At 40.7% G+C, this 18,416-nt stretch overlaps 1 protein-coding gene across 1 annotated transcript in view; it reads right to left on the minus strand.

Moving 5' to 3' along the window:
* Positions 1-17,766, minus strand: part of LOC148040105 (UBX domain-containing protein) — a 72,702-nt gene extending 54,936 nt beyond the window's left edge. The window contains exon 1 of the mRNA XM_087696653.1: positions 17,548-17,766. Within this exon, the coding sequence (XP_087552779.1) occupies positions 17,548-17,637 (90 nt within the window). The 5' untranslated portion in view covers positions 17,638-17,766. The remainder of the gene's footprint in view (positions 1-17,547) is intronic.
* Positions 17,767-18,416: the final 650 nt, after the last annotated feature.

Below are 18,416 nucleotides of genomic sequence, written 5' to 3' on the forward strand. Positions count from 1 at the left end.
TCCAACATATCCAATATTGTAAGATTGGCTATCTCACTTTAACATCTATTTAAGGATGATAAGAAGAAAAAAAAAATGCATGACTAGAATAGAATGAGCTTCCTTGCTTGTTGAACCTGCCAGTAATAGTCCAAATACTATCATTGCCATTTATAGATTTTGGTAAGCCAAATATAAAATCTATAGCAATGCTTTCCCAAGGTCGGCTTGGGATTGATAATGGTTGCAAAAGCTCTCCAAGCTTTTGGTAATCAAACTTTATCTTTTAGCACACAAGACATTATTTAATAAATTATTGAATGTGTATTCAAAGACTTAGCCAAAGAAAATACATTTCAAGTGCCTTTGCTTATGGCCAAAATGTGTTTTCAAAGACTTAGCCAAAGAAAATACATTTCAAGTGCCTTTGCTTATGGCCAAAATCCCATGATGAGCCATGTAGGAAGGAACATGACATTCTTTAATTACATAGACTTGAACAATTTAGTAAAATTCAACTTATTCTCCATCAATAGAAATCTATATTTGATAACATAAGAGTTTCCCTTGTTATCAAACTATAAACTTTGCCAAATGATTTTAAAATATGTCCTTCATACTAGTGAAATCTATTATACGATGAATCAAAGTTGTTGTATGAATCTGAGGCCTTTTAACAAGGCATCAACTATCTTATTTTGCGTCCCAAGAGTATATAATATCTGAAAGTTGAATTGAGCTAAATCATTGACCCATCAAATAGGCTTTTCAAAAATCTTTGGTTGGCTGAGAAAATGTCTTAGACTATCATGGTTAGTTTTGATAAGAAATTCTCCATCTAATAAATAATGCCTACAATCTTTTAAAACTTGAACGATGGCCATAAACGCCTTTTTATGGGTAGTCGCATTATTTCCTACATTTTGCAATCCTTACTTACATAAGCAAAACTGCATATCCTTCCTAGTTTAAGACTACACTAATGCAATCTTCCAAAGCATCACATACCACAAAGAAAGATTTTGACAAATTCAATATAATAAAAGCAACTTCTTTGCTGACATAGAATTTCAAAGCTTCAAAAGCTTTCTTTTCCAATTTGATCCACTGAATAGCTATTGCTTTCTTGGTCAACTCATGCAATGGTCCAACAACCACATCATGCCATTTAACGAGATTCGAATCTTCTATAGTAAATAAGCATAATTCCAAGAAACTTAGAACTTCATGAACACTAGTCAATTCTAGCCATTCTAATATAGACTTGACATTTTTTTGATCCATTCATATCCCGCCTTTGGACACAATATGACCCAAGTAATAAAAATTTATGTTTTCCATTTGTGCTTTCAAAGTTTTTGAAACATTGTTTTTAAGTGTTGTTTATACTCTTCTTCATCTTTTGGACGAACCAAAATAACATCAAAGAAAGAACCTATAAATTTCAAACATGCTCTAAAGATTATTTTCATCATTCTATTAAAGATTACAAGAGCATTCGTGAGACCAGACAGTAACACAAGAAACTCATACAAACCAAAGATTATCCTAAATGTTGTTTTATAAATATCAATAGGAGGAATCCTTATTTGATGGTAGCCACTTTTTAAGTTAATGCAATTAAATATTTTGGATCCATCCAATCTATCCAAGATATCATCAATTCTTGGTATGGAAAACCTGATTTGAATAGTAATTTTGTTGAGGTCCATGTAGTCCACACACATTTGCTAAAATCCATCTTTTTTTCGCACTAAGAGGATGGAGAAGACAAAGGTGAGAAATTGGGTCTAATTAGACCCTTCTCCAAGAGTTGATTCACATGCTTTATAATCTCCTCTTATTGTGTTCGGCTTGCATGATAAGCTTATCGAGGAGTGAGCTCCCAAGAATGAGGTCAATGTGATGATCTTCTTGCCTCTCCGGTGGTAGCTCGTTAGATATAGTATTTGCAAAATAATCTTCATACTCCTTTAAGAAACTCATTCGCTCCTCATTCATGTCTAAGATGGACTCTTCAATTTTAAAGTCTTTGTTAAAATCTTTGACAAAAACCAAGTACAAGGAAATAGATTTTTTCATTGCTTATAAATTTGTACATGGGATAAGATGGGAATAGATTTTCCTTCAATTCCCACGTCAAAAGATACATTTTTATACTTAAAAGGAACTCTAATTTATTTTGATTCTAATCAATGGTTGGACCTACTTTTCTATCCCAAGCTATTCCTAATACAACATCACAATGGCCAAGATCCCCCATCACAAAATTTTCATGATTTACACAATCTCCTATCTCAATCCATAGTTTCCCAAACATTGGAGTACCTTGAGATTCCATTCCTTGGAAAGCAACACTTGATATTTTTGGTATTCCAAACCTCTCCTTAGGTAGATATAGATCTTCAATAATCGGAGAATACATATAGTGATCTAATAGCCCATGTGTCAAAATGAATGAGAACGGAGTGATTAGCAACATTACTCCAAGCAATAAAAAAGCTTCCTTTTCTCTGATAGAGTTTCGTCCTACTAAAAAGATTCTTTAGATACAACGTCCACTTGAGGTGCCTTCTTGAGCTAGTTCTATTTTTTTACCTTGTTAGGCATTGACCAGCCATGTATTCCTTTTCTCCACAAGAGAAACATCACCCTTCCCTTGTATATTCTACTAATGGCTAATATATTAGCTTCTTTTTGAACAGCAAACATGGTATATCTCCATCCTTTCACTTTGGCTCTTGTTGATCTAATTTCTTTTGGTCAAAGATATTAGTCTTCTTCTTTTTTGGTTCTTCTTTAGAAGATTTACCAAGCATCCATAGCTTATATAGTCCTTCACCTTCAAGAGCTACATCTTGGGCTGCTTCCAAAGTATCAACCTTTGTCATCTTGATAGCTCGCAATATTGTTAGATATAACCCATGCATAAACTTTCTTTATCTCCATATTGGAAGGAACTTCATTAAGAGATGCAAATTTAAGAGAAATAGCTACAAACCGATTGATATATGTATAAACATTTTCTCCTTCACCTTGCTTTGACTCATCCCATTCTTGTTGCACATCCTCTTCAAAGGATGAAGGCAGAACTTCTTATTGAGCATCTCCTTAAACTCCTTCCAAGACTTGGGTTCCTTTCCCTCTTGAGAACTTTGAGCCAGCAATTTAAGTGGCATCCTTCAAGTGCATTTTAACCATCCTAATCTTTGATTTTTCTATATAATCTTCACCACCAAAAGCAATAACAAATTGTCTAGTAAAAGATCCAACTTTTTGAGAATCACTCTTACCATAGAAAATGTCAAACTTGACGCTCTTCTCTCCAAGCTTAAAGTCTCTTTTAACATCATCTTCCTTTGCTGAAAGCATCTTTTCAGCCCTCATTTTTGCCCTTTTATCTATCAAAGCTTGGATTTTTGGATCACCTTCCACCTTCTTGTATCTTTGAATCTTCTTGTAATCAGAGAAACATACAAATACACAGTGTTAAGACTCGAGCCATCCGATTGTTGGTTATGATTCTCCTCTTCGCCTCTTTGCATGGTAAACCTCAATGACAATATTGAGCCCAAAGATCTTGCCACCCAAAAAAGTTATTACAAGGAATAAGTCCTTACTCTAATATCAATATATGCACTGAGAAGGACATGAGAAAGACTATACTTCAAACTTAACCAACTTAACAAATTGTCACCATAAAAATTAGAAGATAGAGGGAGAGAATTATAATGAAAGAGATAAAGAGAGATGACACTACGATGAGAGAAGAACTGACACCTCCCCCGTTGTAAGATTTTATTGAAACAAACCATGAACGCAAAGTATCTAAATCACATACAATGGGACTGATTTGCTGTAAATCTAAGAATTAGGGCTTTGAAACCCTAGTTTCCTTATACAGTAGACAATAAGCCAATTTCCTTCTCTTGAAACTTGTGATTTGATGTGTTCAAGCTAAGTAGAAAGAGCCTATTGAACGAGTGCTAGCTAAGCAACTACAAAGAAAGTGGCTAAAATTTCAGTGTTAGAACATGTTGGAAATAAAGAGACAAACCTCCAATATATAGATATGGGTTTGGGTGCTCAAAAGTGTAAACTGGAGGCTACAAATGACAAGTGCTTGCTGAAACTAACAAGTGTAGAGACACCTCTCTTTCAAAATGACACGTCCTACTCGAGATGCCGTATGTCAATTTTCTAAAGAAAGAAGCTTCTAAATCTTCTATTCTGAAATCTCCCAAATAGTTAAAATTTTAAGAAAGCTACAAAAGAAAATTTTGTTCTTTGCAAAATTCCAAGGCCTTTGAAATGGACACAATTTCCATTTGAGTAACTTTTAAAATAGTAACCTCCTACATTTTAGGAGTCACCAAATTTAGATTCTAGACAGCTTAATTTTATAGGTTCATGGTTTGTTTTTTAATCATGAGCATCTAGTTTTGTTAGAGATTCAATCATCCAAAAGGAACAATGTTGCTGATTTTTTACAAGTTTTTGCTGTTTGTAAAGGAGAAAAAGCTGCGTTTTCGGTCATTTGCAACAGATTTTTGTGTTTTCATCACCTCCAACGGTCGAAGCAAGTTTGAGACAAGTGGAAGGAGCCCTACACACTGTGTTTTCGGAGTTAGAGGGGGCTGCCCTTGTTTTTGTGCAGGTTATTCAAGTAACAATGTCTTTCAAGCTTGACATGGAGTTCAAGCTATTATGGACCGTAAGGTACCTATTCTACCAACTCTTTCTCAAGACCAAAGGCTCCATGGGGAGAATTACCATATATAGCAAGTAATGATATTTGCCATCTTGGAGTTCTACAATTTGGTCAAGCTCATGATTGACACCATCAACAATCCTCCTACAGCCCATGATGTCTCCAAGCTTTCTGCTAGATCAGAAAGCTGAGTTGGAGAAGGCACAAGCACATTGGGACAAACTAAATGCCCACATCCAATCATTCCTATTTCTCTCTTGCACTCCAGCCATAAGAGCCCATATAAAGCATCTAACAATTGCTCACAAGATGTGGCTGGAATTGGATCAATTGTACAATTGGAGATTTGGATTATCGTGATGAAGCAAGTACCTTGCGGATATAAATACGGATGTTGAATCTATCCAAGTCCACTTCCATGCAGGAGCATGTCAATAAGCTTCAGCAATTACAAATACAAGTCCACAACACGTAGTGAAGGAGATTACCTCAAAGGACATGGCAATAACTCTTCTCTCACGCTTGCTGCTCTAACTTAGTGCATTTTACTCTGCCTTGATTGCTTCAAGGAAAACAGAAACCCTTAAGTAGGAATTGTTTCTGATGGTCTTGAATCAGGAGGAACAACTCGAAGGTCAGAATGCTCCCAATTCAAAGGCATTGATAGATCAATTTTCTCAACTGAAGAGAAGGAACGAGAAGAAGAAGAAGGACGAGAAGAGCAAGCAAGACAAAGCCAAGGAGTCTACTTGTCACATTTGTGGCGAGACAAGTAATTGAAAGAAGGATTTCCCCGATAAAGGACAAAAAGGACACCAAGAAAGAGAAATCTACAAAGACTCCGGAGCAATGGGCTCCTACCTCATCAGCCACTTTTCTCCATTGGGATATGATTGAGGATTCAACACACGCGACCACTAATGCAACAATGACGGCCCCACAACCTCCTAAGTGGATTGTGGACAATAGCACTTCCCACCACGACTCCTACAAATGGTATTGCTTGTATACATCTGATGCATGGGCAAAGGTGATATCCAGCTAATTCCTGATGGGCATGATGGTCTCACATATCAAAGGTGTCAAACTGAAGCAATGCAGAAATGAATGACCAAGACAAAGAGGGAACAGAGAGAGAAGAGAGAGAGAGAGAGAGAGAGTGAAACGCAGAAAATCTGCAGTGAAGAATGTTGTATAAGGATGCAGAATTATACACAGGTGCAAAGAGAATATCTGCATATGTCTCCACCTTGAAGATCTTGGTCTCTGTCAACCTCAAGGGCAATCTCCACGGTTTGCAGCCTGAAATTTGTGTGACACAACTAACTAAGATTGCTAGAGATAGCTTATAAATAGGCTGAAAATAATGGCAGAAAAATACAGGTCAGCTATTAATCCAGCCGACTACTGCAGTTCAACTACAAGCTACGTGGCACTTGGCCGACTGCCTACCACGTGGCTCTGCCTGTCTAGGTGATGACTAGCTAACACCCACTCTCAGATCCTGGACAAGGCATAAGGCGAAGGGATCTGGAATGTCGGCGAAGTAGAGCCTAGGGAAGTGCCTTCGTAAAAAAATCTGCAAGATTGTCCTCGGTCTTACAATATTCCACGTCAATGGTCGCATCCAAAAGCTTCTCCCTAATGAAGTGGTATCGGATCTCTATGTGCTTCGTCCGAGCATGGAATACGGGATTCCGTGCCAAGGCAATGCAACTCTCATTGTCGCACCGCATAATAGTAGGACACAAGTCTCGGGGCAGCCAAGCTCTTTTAACAATCGCCGAAGCCAAACAGTCTCACATGTGGTAGAAGACGCCGCCCAATACTTCACCTCAGTCGAAGATAGGGCTATCGTGGGCTACTTCTTGCTACCCCAAGAGATAACACCTACACCCAAGGTAAAACAATAGCCTGTAGTAGACCACCTATGGTCCACATCACCAACCCAATCCGAATCACTCCAACCTCCAAGAACAAGATCAAAAGCACCTCTACCTGCTGGATAGGAAATCTCTAGGCCAAAGGTCCCCCTCAAAAACTGCAGTATCCTCTAAGCAACCTACCAATGTACCTACTGAGGTGCACTCATGAACCCAGCCAAGAAACCTGCAGCAAAACACAGATCAACCCGTGTGTTCAGGAGCCAAATCAACCATCCAATCAACTGATGGTAGCGGGTAGCATCCGCCAAAGGAGAATATGAGTGTGAAGTAGTCTTCCAGTTCGGATCCATAGGAGTAGAAATGGACCGACAATCCTCCACCATCTCAAAAGTCACCAAGAGCTCCTGGACATATCTCTGCTAAGAGATGAAAATCCCCCTCTAAGTCTAATAAATCTCGTGGCTCAAAAAGAAATGAAGAAGTCCTAAATCCGTCATCTCGAACTTTTGATGTAAGATTGCCTTCGTCTCTTCGACCTTTCAGGCATGGTCACCTATAACAATCAAGTCATCAACATACAAAACAAACAACACACGACCACCCTCGGAAGTGTGCACATAAAGCTGCAAATCAGCCCTAAACGCCGATATCCTAACTTTGCCTAGAGAATGAAGATCTCCTCCTTCAAATCACCATTCAAGAAGGCCAACTTCATATCCAACTGAAAGACGAGCCATCTCCTATGACCAGCCAAGGCAAGGACACCACAGATCGTCGCCATACGAGTAGTGGGGGGGCAAAAGTATCATGGAAATCAATACCTGGGCGTTGAGTAAAACCTTAAGCAACAAGGCGAGCCTTGTGCTTCTTGTCCAAAGAGCCATCACTATGGTACTTGGTCTCGAAGACCCATTTGACACCAATAACCTTCTTATAAGGGGGACAAGGCACAAGGTACCAAGTGTCATTCCGCTCAATAGCCTCCAACTAGGCTTCCATCGCTTTCCGCCAATGATCATGCTGTAAGGCCTCCTTTACGGAGGTAACCTTCTTATGAGGGGGACAAGGCACAAGGCACCAAGTGTCATTCCGCTCAATAGCCTCCAACTCGGCTTCCATTGCTTTCCACCAATGATCATGCTGTAAGGCCTCCTTTACAGAGGTAGAATCTCTATCCTACATAACACGAGACATCAAACAATAGTTAGAGCAAACAAGCTCCATAGAATGTGCCTGGTGCCTCCATGACCTCCGTGGTCCATCCTGCGGCGGATGCCACTCCTTAGGGACCCCCTTGATCCTTGAATCTTGGAGTGTCGCGGGCCCAACGAGGAGGAGACTGAATCTTGCCTCGAAGATCTCCATCCACTGAAATTTCTAGAAGGTCCACTGACAATAGAGGAGCAATCGGTGAACCCGATGGTTGGGAAATATTCTCCTCATCTGAAGAAGTTTCCTGAAGAGACACAGGCTCGAGAGGAACAGTCGTTGGGACCCAACTATCACCGGGATCTCCAAGAACAGGATGGTCCTCATCCCCCTCTAGGGCTAGAACCTCCACGAACCGAACGTCACGGCTCGTGTAGACATCCCGCTTAACAGGATCATACAATCGGTAGCCTTGAGACTGCAAGCTATAGCCCACAAACGCCTGTCTTTTGGAAGCCGCTTCAAATTTGTCATGCTGTGTCTTCGGGATATGAACATAGGCATCACACCCAAAAACCCTGAAATAAGAAATATCTGACTTTGACCCAAAGTACGCCTCATAAGGAGTCATACCAACAACAACAAAAGTAGGGAAACGATTAAAGATGTGAACTGCAATAGTCACAACCTTAGCCCATAGGCACTGAGGTGTCTAACGTTGCTCCATCATGGTATGGGCCATCTCGATCACGCTACAATTCTTCTGCTTCAAGATGTCATTCTCCTGAGGGGTGTTTATATTAGCAAACTCCTGGTGAATACCACAATCTACACAAAAACGAGTAAACTCATTAGAAACAAATTCTCCGCCCTTATCCGATCGTAAGGTCTTCAACTTCCACCCCGATCGGTTCACCTCAAAGAGCAACCAATCCTTAAAGTTGGAGAAAGCCTCCGACTTCAACTTCAAGAAATAAGCCCATATCAACTTGCTGTAATCATCCACAATTAGCATGAAATACAAGCTCCCTCTAAGGGACTCCGTCCTCATCGATCCACAAAGATCAACTGAAAAAAGCTCCAAGGGTGCTGAAGACCGCCTCGAAGCCTTACTAGGAACAACATCACAAGCTTGCTTCCCGCAGATGTAGGATACACAAGGCTACTGGCTCACCACAATATCCGACAAACCGCGGATAAACTAGTCCTTAGACGCCTTCCAAAGGTAATCATAATTGAGATGGCCAAACCGAGCATACCAAAGCTCGAACTAAATTTGAGAGGTAAGAAGAAGAGAAGTCAAGGCAGAAGAAGACCACAACTTGTAGACTACATTCTCCTCATAACCTGAAAAAAGAGCCTGTCTCCATCCTTGAACAAGAATCTAAAAAGAATCCACATCAAATTTGACCAAAAGGCTGAGGGCACAAATCTTGTGCACCAAGAGAAGATGATACCCCAAAGTCAGCACATAAAGTACCTCGAATGCATGGGCACCACCACGTCCATCTAGAATAAGATGCATGTTGCCCTGTCCTTGAATAGGAATAGACGAACTATCACCAATGAGAATCTGACCATGGGAAGACCGCAAATGAGTAACACCTGTGGTAAGGAGTCATATGTCGAGAGGCACCACTGTCAACAATCAACTCCCGAGTGAATGGGGTTGTCAATGCAACATCAAAAGCCGTTAGGGTCGAATCCTCAACCACCTCCAAATGGAGGAAAGCAGCTGATGAGGGAGCGACCACCGCTCTAGAATCTTTTGAAGATTTCTTCTTCTTCTCCTTGTCAAGGCAATTCTTCTTCCAGTGACCTATTTTGCCACAAATGTGACAAGCAGACTCCTTGTCTTTGTCCTCCTTCTTCTGATTCTTCCCCTTCTTCTGAGAGGATTGACCAACCAAAGCCTCAAATTTCGAAGCATTGGTTCCTTTCAGTTGCTTCTCTTGGTCCAAGACCATAGGAACTAACTCTTCCCACCGAAGAGTCTCAGACTGCCCTGAAACAATCAAGGCGGAATAAAAACCAATGAAGCGAGGCAGTAACTATGAAAGGAGAGTTATCGCCATGTCTTCAAAAGTGCTCACCTTCCCTGCGTTTTGAACCTACATATGATGCTACCTTAGCTTGTTGATATGCTCCCGCATGGATGATGACTTCTTGACACTCATGGTCCGCATTTGCACGTCCAAAGAGACTCACTTCATGACGGTCATTCAATTATAGATCTGATCCAACTCTAGCCATATCTCCCTAGCCACTGTCAAATGCTCTATATGAGAGAGAATAATTGTAATACGTGAGAGAAATAAAAATGAGCAATGCGAGCATTGAGTTTATTCCAATGTGCCTGAGCCTTTGCCAACTCCACCTCATTGGAAGAGAGTCAAGAATCGTCACATGAAGGATGATGGATAGCCTCCATTACAAGCTCTGCCAAATCATAAGACTCCAATATGGCAAGCATCATGACCCGCCAGATGCGGCAGTTCTCACCATCAAGCTTGTTATCTGAAGGAAGAGCCAGTAGGACAGGCACCTTCCGGTCCATGATCGCCTGAAACTCTATCTCGGCCTCAGAAGACATCGTCACCTACAATGCGTGCACAAAACACAAAGAGCAGCCCCCTCTGACTATGAAAATACAGCCTGCTAGGGCTATGGTTCGCTCGTCCCCTCCTTCTTCACCCGCCGAAGGCGATGAAAAGGTAAAATCTGCACTTGAAGGCCTAAAATGCAGCCTTCTTCCTTCTCTAATGGCAAAAAACAGCAGCAGCTTCAACAAATCTTCTCTTTTCTCGTACACCCACGCTCACCTCAGCCTTGTTCTAATGCACAACCCACCTACTCGCACTTAAACGCTGAAAACGCAACCTTGTGTCGCACTGAAATCTCCTCTTCAGATGGGTCCACCCTAGGTCAGTCCTTCAGTGCTTTGATACCATGTCAAAGTGAAGCAATGCAAAAGTGAATGACTAAGACAAAGAGTGAACAAAGAGAGAAGAAAGAGAGAGAAAGAGACAATGAAACACAGAAATCCTGCAGTGAAGAATGTTGTATAAGGATACAGAATTATACATGGGTGCAGAGAGAATATCTGCGTATGTCTCCACCTCGAAGATCTTAGTCTCCGTCAGCCCCGAGGGCAGTCTCCACGGTCTGCAGCCTGAAATCTGTGACACAACTCTAACTAAGATTGCTAGAGAGAGAGCCTATAAATAGGCTGAAAATAATGGCCAGAAGAACACAGGTCGGCTACAATTAATGCAGCCAACTACTGCAGTCCGACTGCAAGCCATGTGGCACCTAGCCGACTGCCTGCCAGGTGGCACCTACCTGCCACATGGCCCTACTAGTCCAAGTGATGACTAGCTAACAAAAGGTTCTCTACATGCCGAGTTTAGGTTATCATTTTCTTTCAATGAGTAAGATTTGTGCTCTTGGCCCTATGATCAAGTTTGAAAAGGACTCCTTTTAAGTTCTTGATGGAGATTCTCAACACGTTCTATGTGCAGGACACCAGGAGAATGGAGTCTACAAAATGGGAATTCATCAGCCTTCACTTCTTTACTTCTTTCTTCACAAAATCAAACCAAGCTATGGCATACTCAGTTTGGCCACCTCAACTATGAGTATCTTAGCAAGGCAACTCACAATCAGCTTGTGCATGGATTGCCAAAGATAGAGGTAAGCCACTCACCATGTGTGTCTTGCATTCATCACAAGTAGCATAGAGATGCGATTCCCAACAAGCCCTCACATAGGGGACAAGAGCCCTTAGAGCCTATTTCAATGAACTTACGTGGACCAATGAGAATGCAGTCTCTTAAGGAAAGTTTATACTATGCTAATTATTGATTATTTTAGTAAGATGGCATGGCAGTACTTCTTGGAGTTGAAGTTTGAAGCATTCTCGCACTTTAAGGATTGGCTGACCTTCAAGGAGAACAGGTCTACTGGGAAACACAAGACCCTATGAGTGACAAAGGAGGGGAGTTTGTCTCTAACAAGCTAGCCAAGATTTGTGTAGATCGTGGCATTCACCAAGAGTTTGCCAATACGCACACACCTCAAGAGAATGGCATCTTGGAGCAAAAAAGAATCGCAATGTGATTGAGATGGCACAAACTATAATGGTAATATCAATACACACCGCAATTTCTATGGGCTGAACTACCGCTATCCACAACTTTAATCAATCATTTGATATGACACCTTTGAGGTGCACTTTGGCCAAAAAGGACTAGTGTCCGCATTTTGGCCGCTTTTTCAGTGGGTACCCACACAATGGTGTGCCACCGTAGACAGCTTATGCCTATAAATAGGAAGTCACTTCATTCATTCCCACCACTCTCTCTTCAGTCATTCTTCACCACCTTCTTCGGTCATCATCACTTCCCTTCTCTCACCAGCCCTTCCACTACCCTCACACCCCTTCAGGAGGACATTGCGGTTCGTGGCTTGTGGCTGCCTTCTCCCTTCCTCTTCTGCTTTAGGCACCCTGTCCTATCATCAAGCCTTGCATTGGAGCATCTTCCACCTGGTGTCACCATCATCTGCTTGGCGTCAGCATCCTTTTCCTTTAGGCTCCGCCTTCACCTACGTTTTTCAATCCGAAGGTCTTCTCCTTTCCTAGCATCATCATCTCTAGCTTGGCATCAGCATCCTAGCCTCTTGCAGTGCTTAGCGTCATTGATTTCATCATTCATCTATCACAAGGGTTGCTCGGACCTGCATTTTTGCAGCTTGGTTCCTCCTTAATCACCTAGCGTCACTCATCTGTCATAGAGACTGTTGGGACCTACGTTTTTTAAGCCCAACTCATCCTCCATCATCTGGCATAATCATTATCCACCTAGTATCGGCATCTCGACTACTCTCCCTGTGTTTGACAGCTCTGACACTCTAGGATTTGCATTTTGTTACACAAGTTACTCCCCAACATCAGAGGACTACTGTTCGTTGTCATGAGGACATGCATTTTTGAAACTTCACTTAACATATGGATTAATTTTTAGTGACATGGTTAAGTAAATGTTACATATGCGAGGTGTAACTAGGGTTAAAGTAAACTTATGAGTCTAGAATCCCAAGAAATCACGAAATGTCAAAGGTAAAAGTTGCTATAAGTTATGCCACATGGGTATACCAGTTGTTGGACTAGGTCATTCATTTGACCATAAGTGTCAATTGGTAACACTAGAGAAGTGGCATTTAATGATACCTAACTCCAATCTGATAGTCAAAGATGACGCAAAGGCACTCAAGACTGGAAGTTGCCTAACCAATTCAATTATTGGCTAGTCATTAAAAAAAATTCGGCATCGAAATAATTATTAGATTAATTTTCAGTATTAAACAGGGTGTACAAGGTTCTCTATTTGGTCAAGGCACCCGAGTCCCCCTGCTCCAAGTTCAAATCGACATTACTCATTGGAGTTAAGACTCATGAGGAAAGTGGGATTGACCTATTCGCTCCCATGGCGCCACAGTCCAAGATGGTTGAAAATGGATACTTGTAAACCTGAAAGTCTTCTGTGGCGTGATCCGGTGCTCCAAGCACGAAGTTACCCAAGTGCAAGTTAGACCAATGCATTACGTATGATGTGAGTGAGCCGCGGCACAAGAGGGATATCTAAGGCATGATAGACTTATGACGCAACACGACGTGGAGGGTGCATGCTACGACGCGATAGTGTTTTCTTGGCATATCTTTCGAGTTGGCTTCTGCTATGTGTTCTAGACATGACACGGTGCTGCTTGCCCACGAATCATGTTACTCGTACGGGTTTCCGTGCTACGAACCTGTGGGATCAGGTAGACATTTTCACACTTGGTAATACTAAAAATTAATCTAATAATTATTTCAATACCCAAAAAAAATCTAATTGGCCGATAATTAAATTGGCTAGGCAACTTCCATTCTCAAGTGTCTCTGCGCCATCTTTAACCATCAGAATGGCTTTAGATACAATTAAAGGCCACTTCTTTAGTATCACCACCTGACACTTACAGTCAAATGAATGATCTAGGCCAACAACTCACACCAAATACCACCAAGTACCCGTGCGGTATAGCTTATAGCAACTTTTGCCTTTGACATCCCGTGATTTCCTAGTATCCCGAGCTCGTAAATTTACTGTAACCCCAATTAAACCTCACATGTGCAACATTTACTTAACCATGTGATTAAAATTAATCCACATGTTGAGTGAAGTTTCAAAAATGCATGTCCTCATGATAGAATTAATCTAATAATTATTTCGAAGCCCAAAAAAATAATCTGACTAGGCAATAATTAAATTGGCTAGGCGACTTCCATTCCCGGGTGTCTCTGCATGCTACATGCAATTGATTGGGTTGTTGATATGCCTTTAAATGCTCAAATTGATTTGTGTTTTCCTGTAAGTTTCTTGTAAGATTCATGAGTAAATCCATGCTAGTTCATTGGCAAGCTGCTATGAAGATTTAGTAATTCTTGAGGGGGACCCCCAACCTAGGTATTTATTATCCAGCAAGTGCAAGAGATTCAACCTTTGTTCTACAAGGCTAGACGGATTCAAACTGGGCTAGATATGTTGATCACAAGAGGTCAATAACAAGATATTGCTTTACTTTGGGTGCATATGCTATCTCTTGGAGTAGTAAGATGCAACCCACAGTTGCCCTTTCATTTACAAAGGCGGTGTATAGTGGGGCATCTTCTACCACATATGAGACAATGTGGCTTCTAAGGTTGTTAGGAGACCTTGGCTGTGCTCAGATAGATACTATACTTCATTGCAACAATGGGAGTTGCATTGCTTTGGCACAGAATCCCTTATTCCATACTAGATCAAAGCACATTGAGATACAACACCATTTCATCCAGAAGAAGATCTTGATCGAGACTATCGATGTGGTGCACTGCAAGATGGAAGATAACTAAGCAAATTTGTTTACAAAGGCTCTTCGTCGAGCCATTCTTCAACAACACTCTAAATACCTTTGCTTGATGCCACGTCCAATATCTGAGAAGGAGATGTTAGAGATTCAATCATCCCATGGGGGACACAAGGAGTATACGGTTGTATAGTTAGTACTCTCGAGCATATTTACGCATTTCATGGATCAGGTCAAACAGTTCCATGTGGTTGACACTTAATTTCTAGTAGTTCCAAGCAATTGGGCAGGCCAAATTGGCTATGTAAGATATCATGTGTCATGCAAATTATTTATGTTGCATTTTAATGATTATTTTATTACTTCGAATGTATTATGCAATAATCATTTAGCTTTTAACTGGTCAATCTAGATATTTTTCCTATTTTTTATTGCCTATTTATAGGCTGGCATGCCCCATTCATTCTCACTTGTTTTTCCAAGTGGAGAGAGATTTTCCAACAAAGATACACGCAACAACCTGTTGTACATATCTACCTCCTTTGTTTCGGTATTTATTCACTGCAAATTTCTATGTTCTACTCTCTTTCTCTCTCCCTCTTCTCTCCATGTTCATTTTCTTTCAATCTGGTTATACGCATTTGTATTCATTGCACTCTAACAAGTTTTGCTTTCTGAAACCACTCACTATGTGGGCTTCTAGTCAATATGACTACCCGAGTGAGAGAGCCTTAGTCATATAAGCTTTTTGACCAATCTAACCAACCAACTAAATTTGTTAATTTCTCTTAGGCATCTCATCAATTCTGACAAATTCAAATCTTGGAGTTGGTTTGCCTTTCAAGTTCATGATGGGATGTTTGATAGAGCAACCTTTGCTTCTAGCATGTTCTCACATGAGGGAACACTTTGGTGGTCTAGCCAAAGGCAAAGAATTCATGGTGATAATGTACTACTGCAGTACACTGGTGACAAGCATCAAGATTCAACTATTTCTACTCTTCATAGTCAAGGATTGGTACAATCGGCATCGACATCAATGTCTTTCAAAGGCACCTTTGTGGTGGCTTGATCACCCACTGCCTCGGTATCCATGATCCTATCTAATTGTCATTTGGTTATATATAGTATGTTGAGTCCTTTATCAGTGTATATTTTTTCCTATCAAAATCACCCACGATCTAAGAAATGATGTTTATAGAGTATATATTTTGGGTACTCAAAGAATACACCATAAGTGCTAGGACCTCCTTTTAGAGTGCATTTCAATTCTCAGTCTAGTGCTTGAAATGTGGCTTGTCAACCAATACTTTGGGACACATCAAATGTTAGCCAATTGGTCATAATAGTTGTATTATTATTGCCCATTATAGATTGCTCTCCTCCTCTACTCATTTATTTATCAAATATAAGCACACTGCTTTCATTGAAGAGAGGGAACTTGTTAAATTCTCTTGGTTGTCCTCAGCCCATACCATTGTGCTACTCTTAATGTATATGCATTCCGTTTTCCGAGTCTATTCTCTATGAGATCCTCTGTGCTCTTGCTATTCTTTTCTATTCATTGTGTAGTGGCATTGTCTCTAGCATTGGACCTATCGTGTGCATAGATACTATAGATCCTATCAGGGGTGATGTTTTTCAAGAAAAGCAAATTCTATTAACAACTCCTCAAATAAGAACTCTCCCTAAGGCAAAATACAAAGTACAACGAACTTTGTAAAGAGTAACTAAGTACATCACAAAGACAATGGTTGCGTGAACAACCAATCCAATGGTCTATAATGCTAAACCATTTGAGGAGCAATGTGAAAAAGTGCCTCAAGTCCCAAGTCTACAAGAAGTCTGCTCTTCTCTTGCTCATCCTCTCATGCTCCCAAAGGTTGATCCTTGTCGTGTACCTTTTCCTTGTTGGCCCAAGGCAAATCCAAGGTGCTTTGCATCCACTTGATCAGTTTAAGAGGTACTCACCAGCAAAGGTTCCTTCTAGATACCTTAGCTAAAGTCCAAAACTTCCCAATAAGAAACACAGTTCAAGAGCAGCACATTGAAGAGCTTGCAAGGTATGCCTGCATGCAGTCAGCCAGTTCCTTGACCAGTTAAGTATGCATGCACACCACACACTCACAAAAGGGCATACAAGAGGTATGAAGGGAAAATTTTGGTGCTTGCTAGGATAGTAGTATATACTTGACTGCACAAGTCATAGCAGTATATGCCCCAGCAGTGAAACTCGTGCCTATTGCATACAAAAACAAAGGATACAATTCATGTGCAATAAACAAAACCTGTAGCACTTGGAGTTTTGATGTTCACTTCAGAAACAATGCCTCGTGAAAACACCAATGGATGATACAAGTAAAAGTTGATGTGGCCTCGCCAATAAGTTTATTGGGATAGAAAATTTGAAAATTTGGGGTGGAAGTGTTCACTGTTGAAAAATGATAAGCACCCGATAAACTGACATTGTCTTTCTTATTTCGTGCCATTTTAAGGCATTAATGTTGGCCAGTATGGTAAACCAATCTGGTTTTTTTTAAGAGATCGCCGCTTATAATCCAGACTGTTTGGTTACAGTTTGTGCTCTAACTTGAAGACGAAATCTGAACAAAATGATAGAAAAGGTTTGAACATGAGATGGATCTGCTATGATAAGATTGCAGATAAATTCAGCTAAGGAGCTTGGCTGAACACGGCTAACATTCCGTCCACATCCAAAACGGCATTCCATGAATCACAAAGCATTTATCTGCTAAGCACCCCGGATAAGGCAACACTGATCAGCTAATAGCTCGTGAGACACGATTGCAGGCTCAGATGGCATCCCGCCTTGTGAATGAGCGTGTGCCTGTGAGTGTCTGTGTGTGTGTGTGCGTGAGAGTAAGAGAGAGAGAGAACGAAGGCTTCAACCAAGAAGAAGTTGTGGAAGTGCACCTGGAGGAATTCTCTGGCTTTGTCTGCAGGCTTCCCAACGATCTCCGTAAACGCTGCGATCTTCTCCTCCGCTTGAGCGTCGGCCTCCATCGAAACGCAGGTTCACGCGAAGATGCTCTGAGACGATACAATAAATAATAGGAAGGTTGATCGGCTTCTTTTCGCTGTCTATTTAATCTGCATTAAGACTTCGTAACCTAAAGATACGCTGCCTAACAACAACTGGAAACTGCACAGACAATGCTCTTTAGCTTTTTATTACAAAATATCTTTAAATATCCAGCGTTTTGGTGCTAAGATTTTTAGGCTGGCTCTTTGATGTATCTCAAGATGCCCTAATTATCCTTGGAGCACCTTTACAACATGAGCAATTATCTCTGGCATCCTTATTTGCAAGTGTTGCCCTAAATTTCGAAAGCTCAAGGAGACAAATGATAAACATGATTTTTCCCAATGGTAAAGATACATGGTTTGGTTCAACCAATCCAAGTTTAATCTTGCTTCAAATAGTTTGCAAGCATCCCAGTTTGAAGGCTTGGGTGCCACAATTACTATCGAGACAAGTGGAATTTTTCTTCCGTGTGCCAAATTTCCAATTTCCAAATTCAAAAACATCTAAACATGTTTCTAATCCAATTTCGCACAAATGATTGTTTGAAAATAGGAAGATCCTTGCTCGTATAAAGTTGCTTACATTAATATAATCTTAATTGTGTTACGAAAAAAAACTAAAAACTACAAGTTCCACTGAGCTTTAGTGACAAAACTAAACACATGTGAAATCCCAAGGGCACATATTTGAGGTAGTTTCAGTATGCAATGTGTTTATGTCTTTGACTTTGAAAGGATGGACGTGAGCTTGGGTAGTG

The sequence above is a fragment of the Lygodium microphyllum genome, chromosome 2, assembly GCF_053477565.2.
Source record: "Lygodium microphyllum isolate KBCC chromosome 2, Lygodium_microphyllum_v1.1.10, whole genome shotgun sequence".
NCBI lineage: Eukaryota > Viridiplantae > Streptophyta > Polypodiopsida > Schizaeales > Lygodiaceae > Lygodium > Lygodium microphyllum.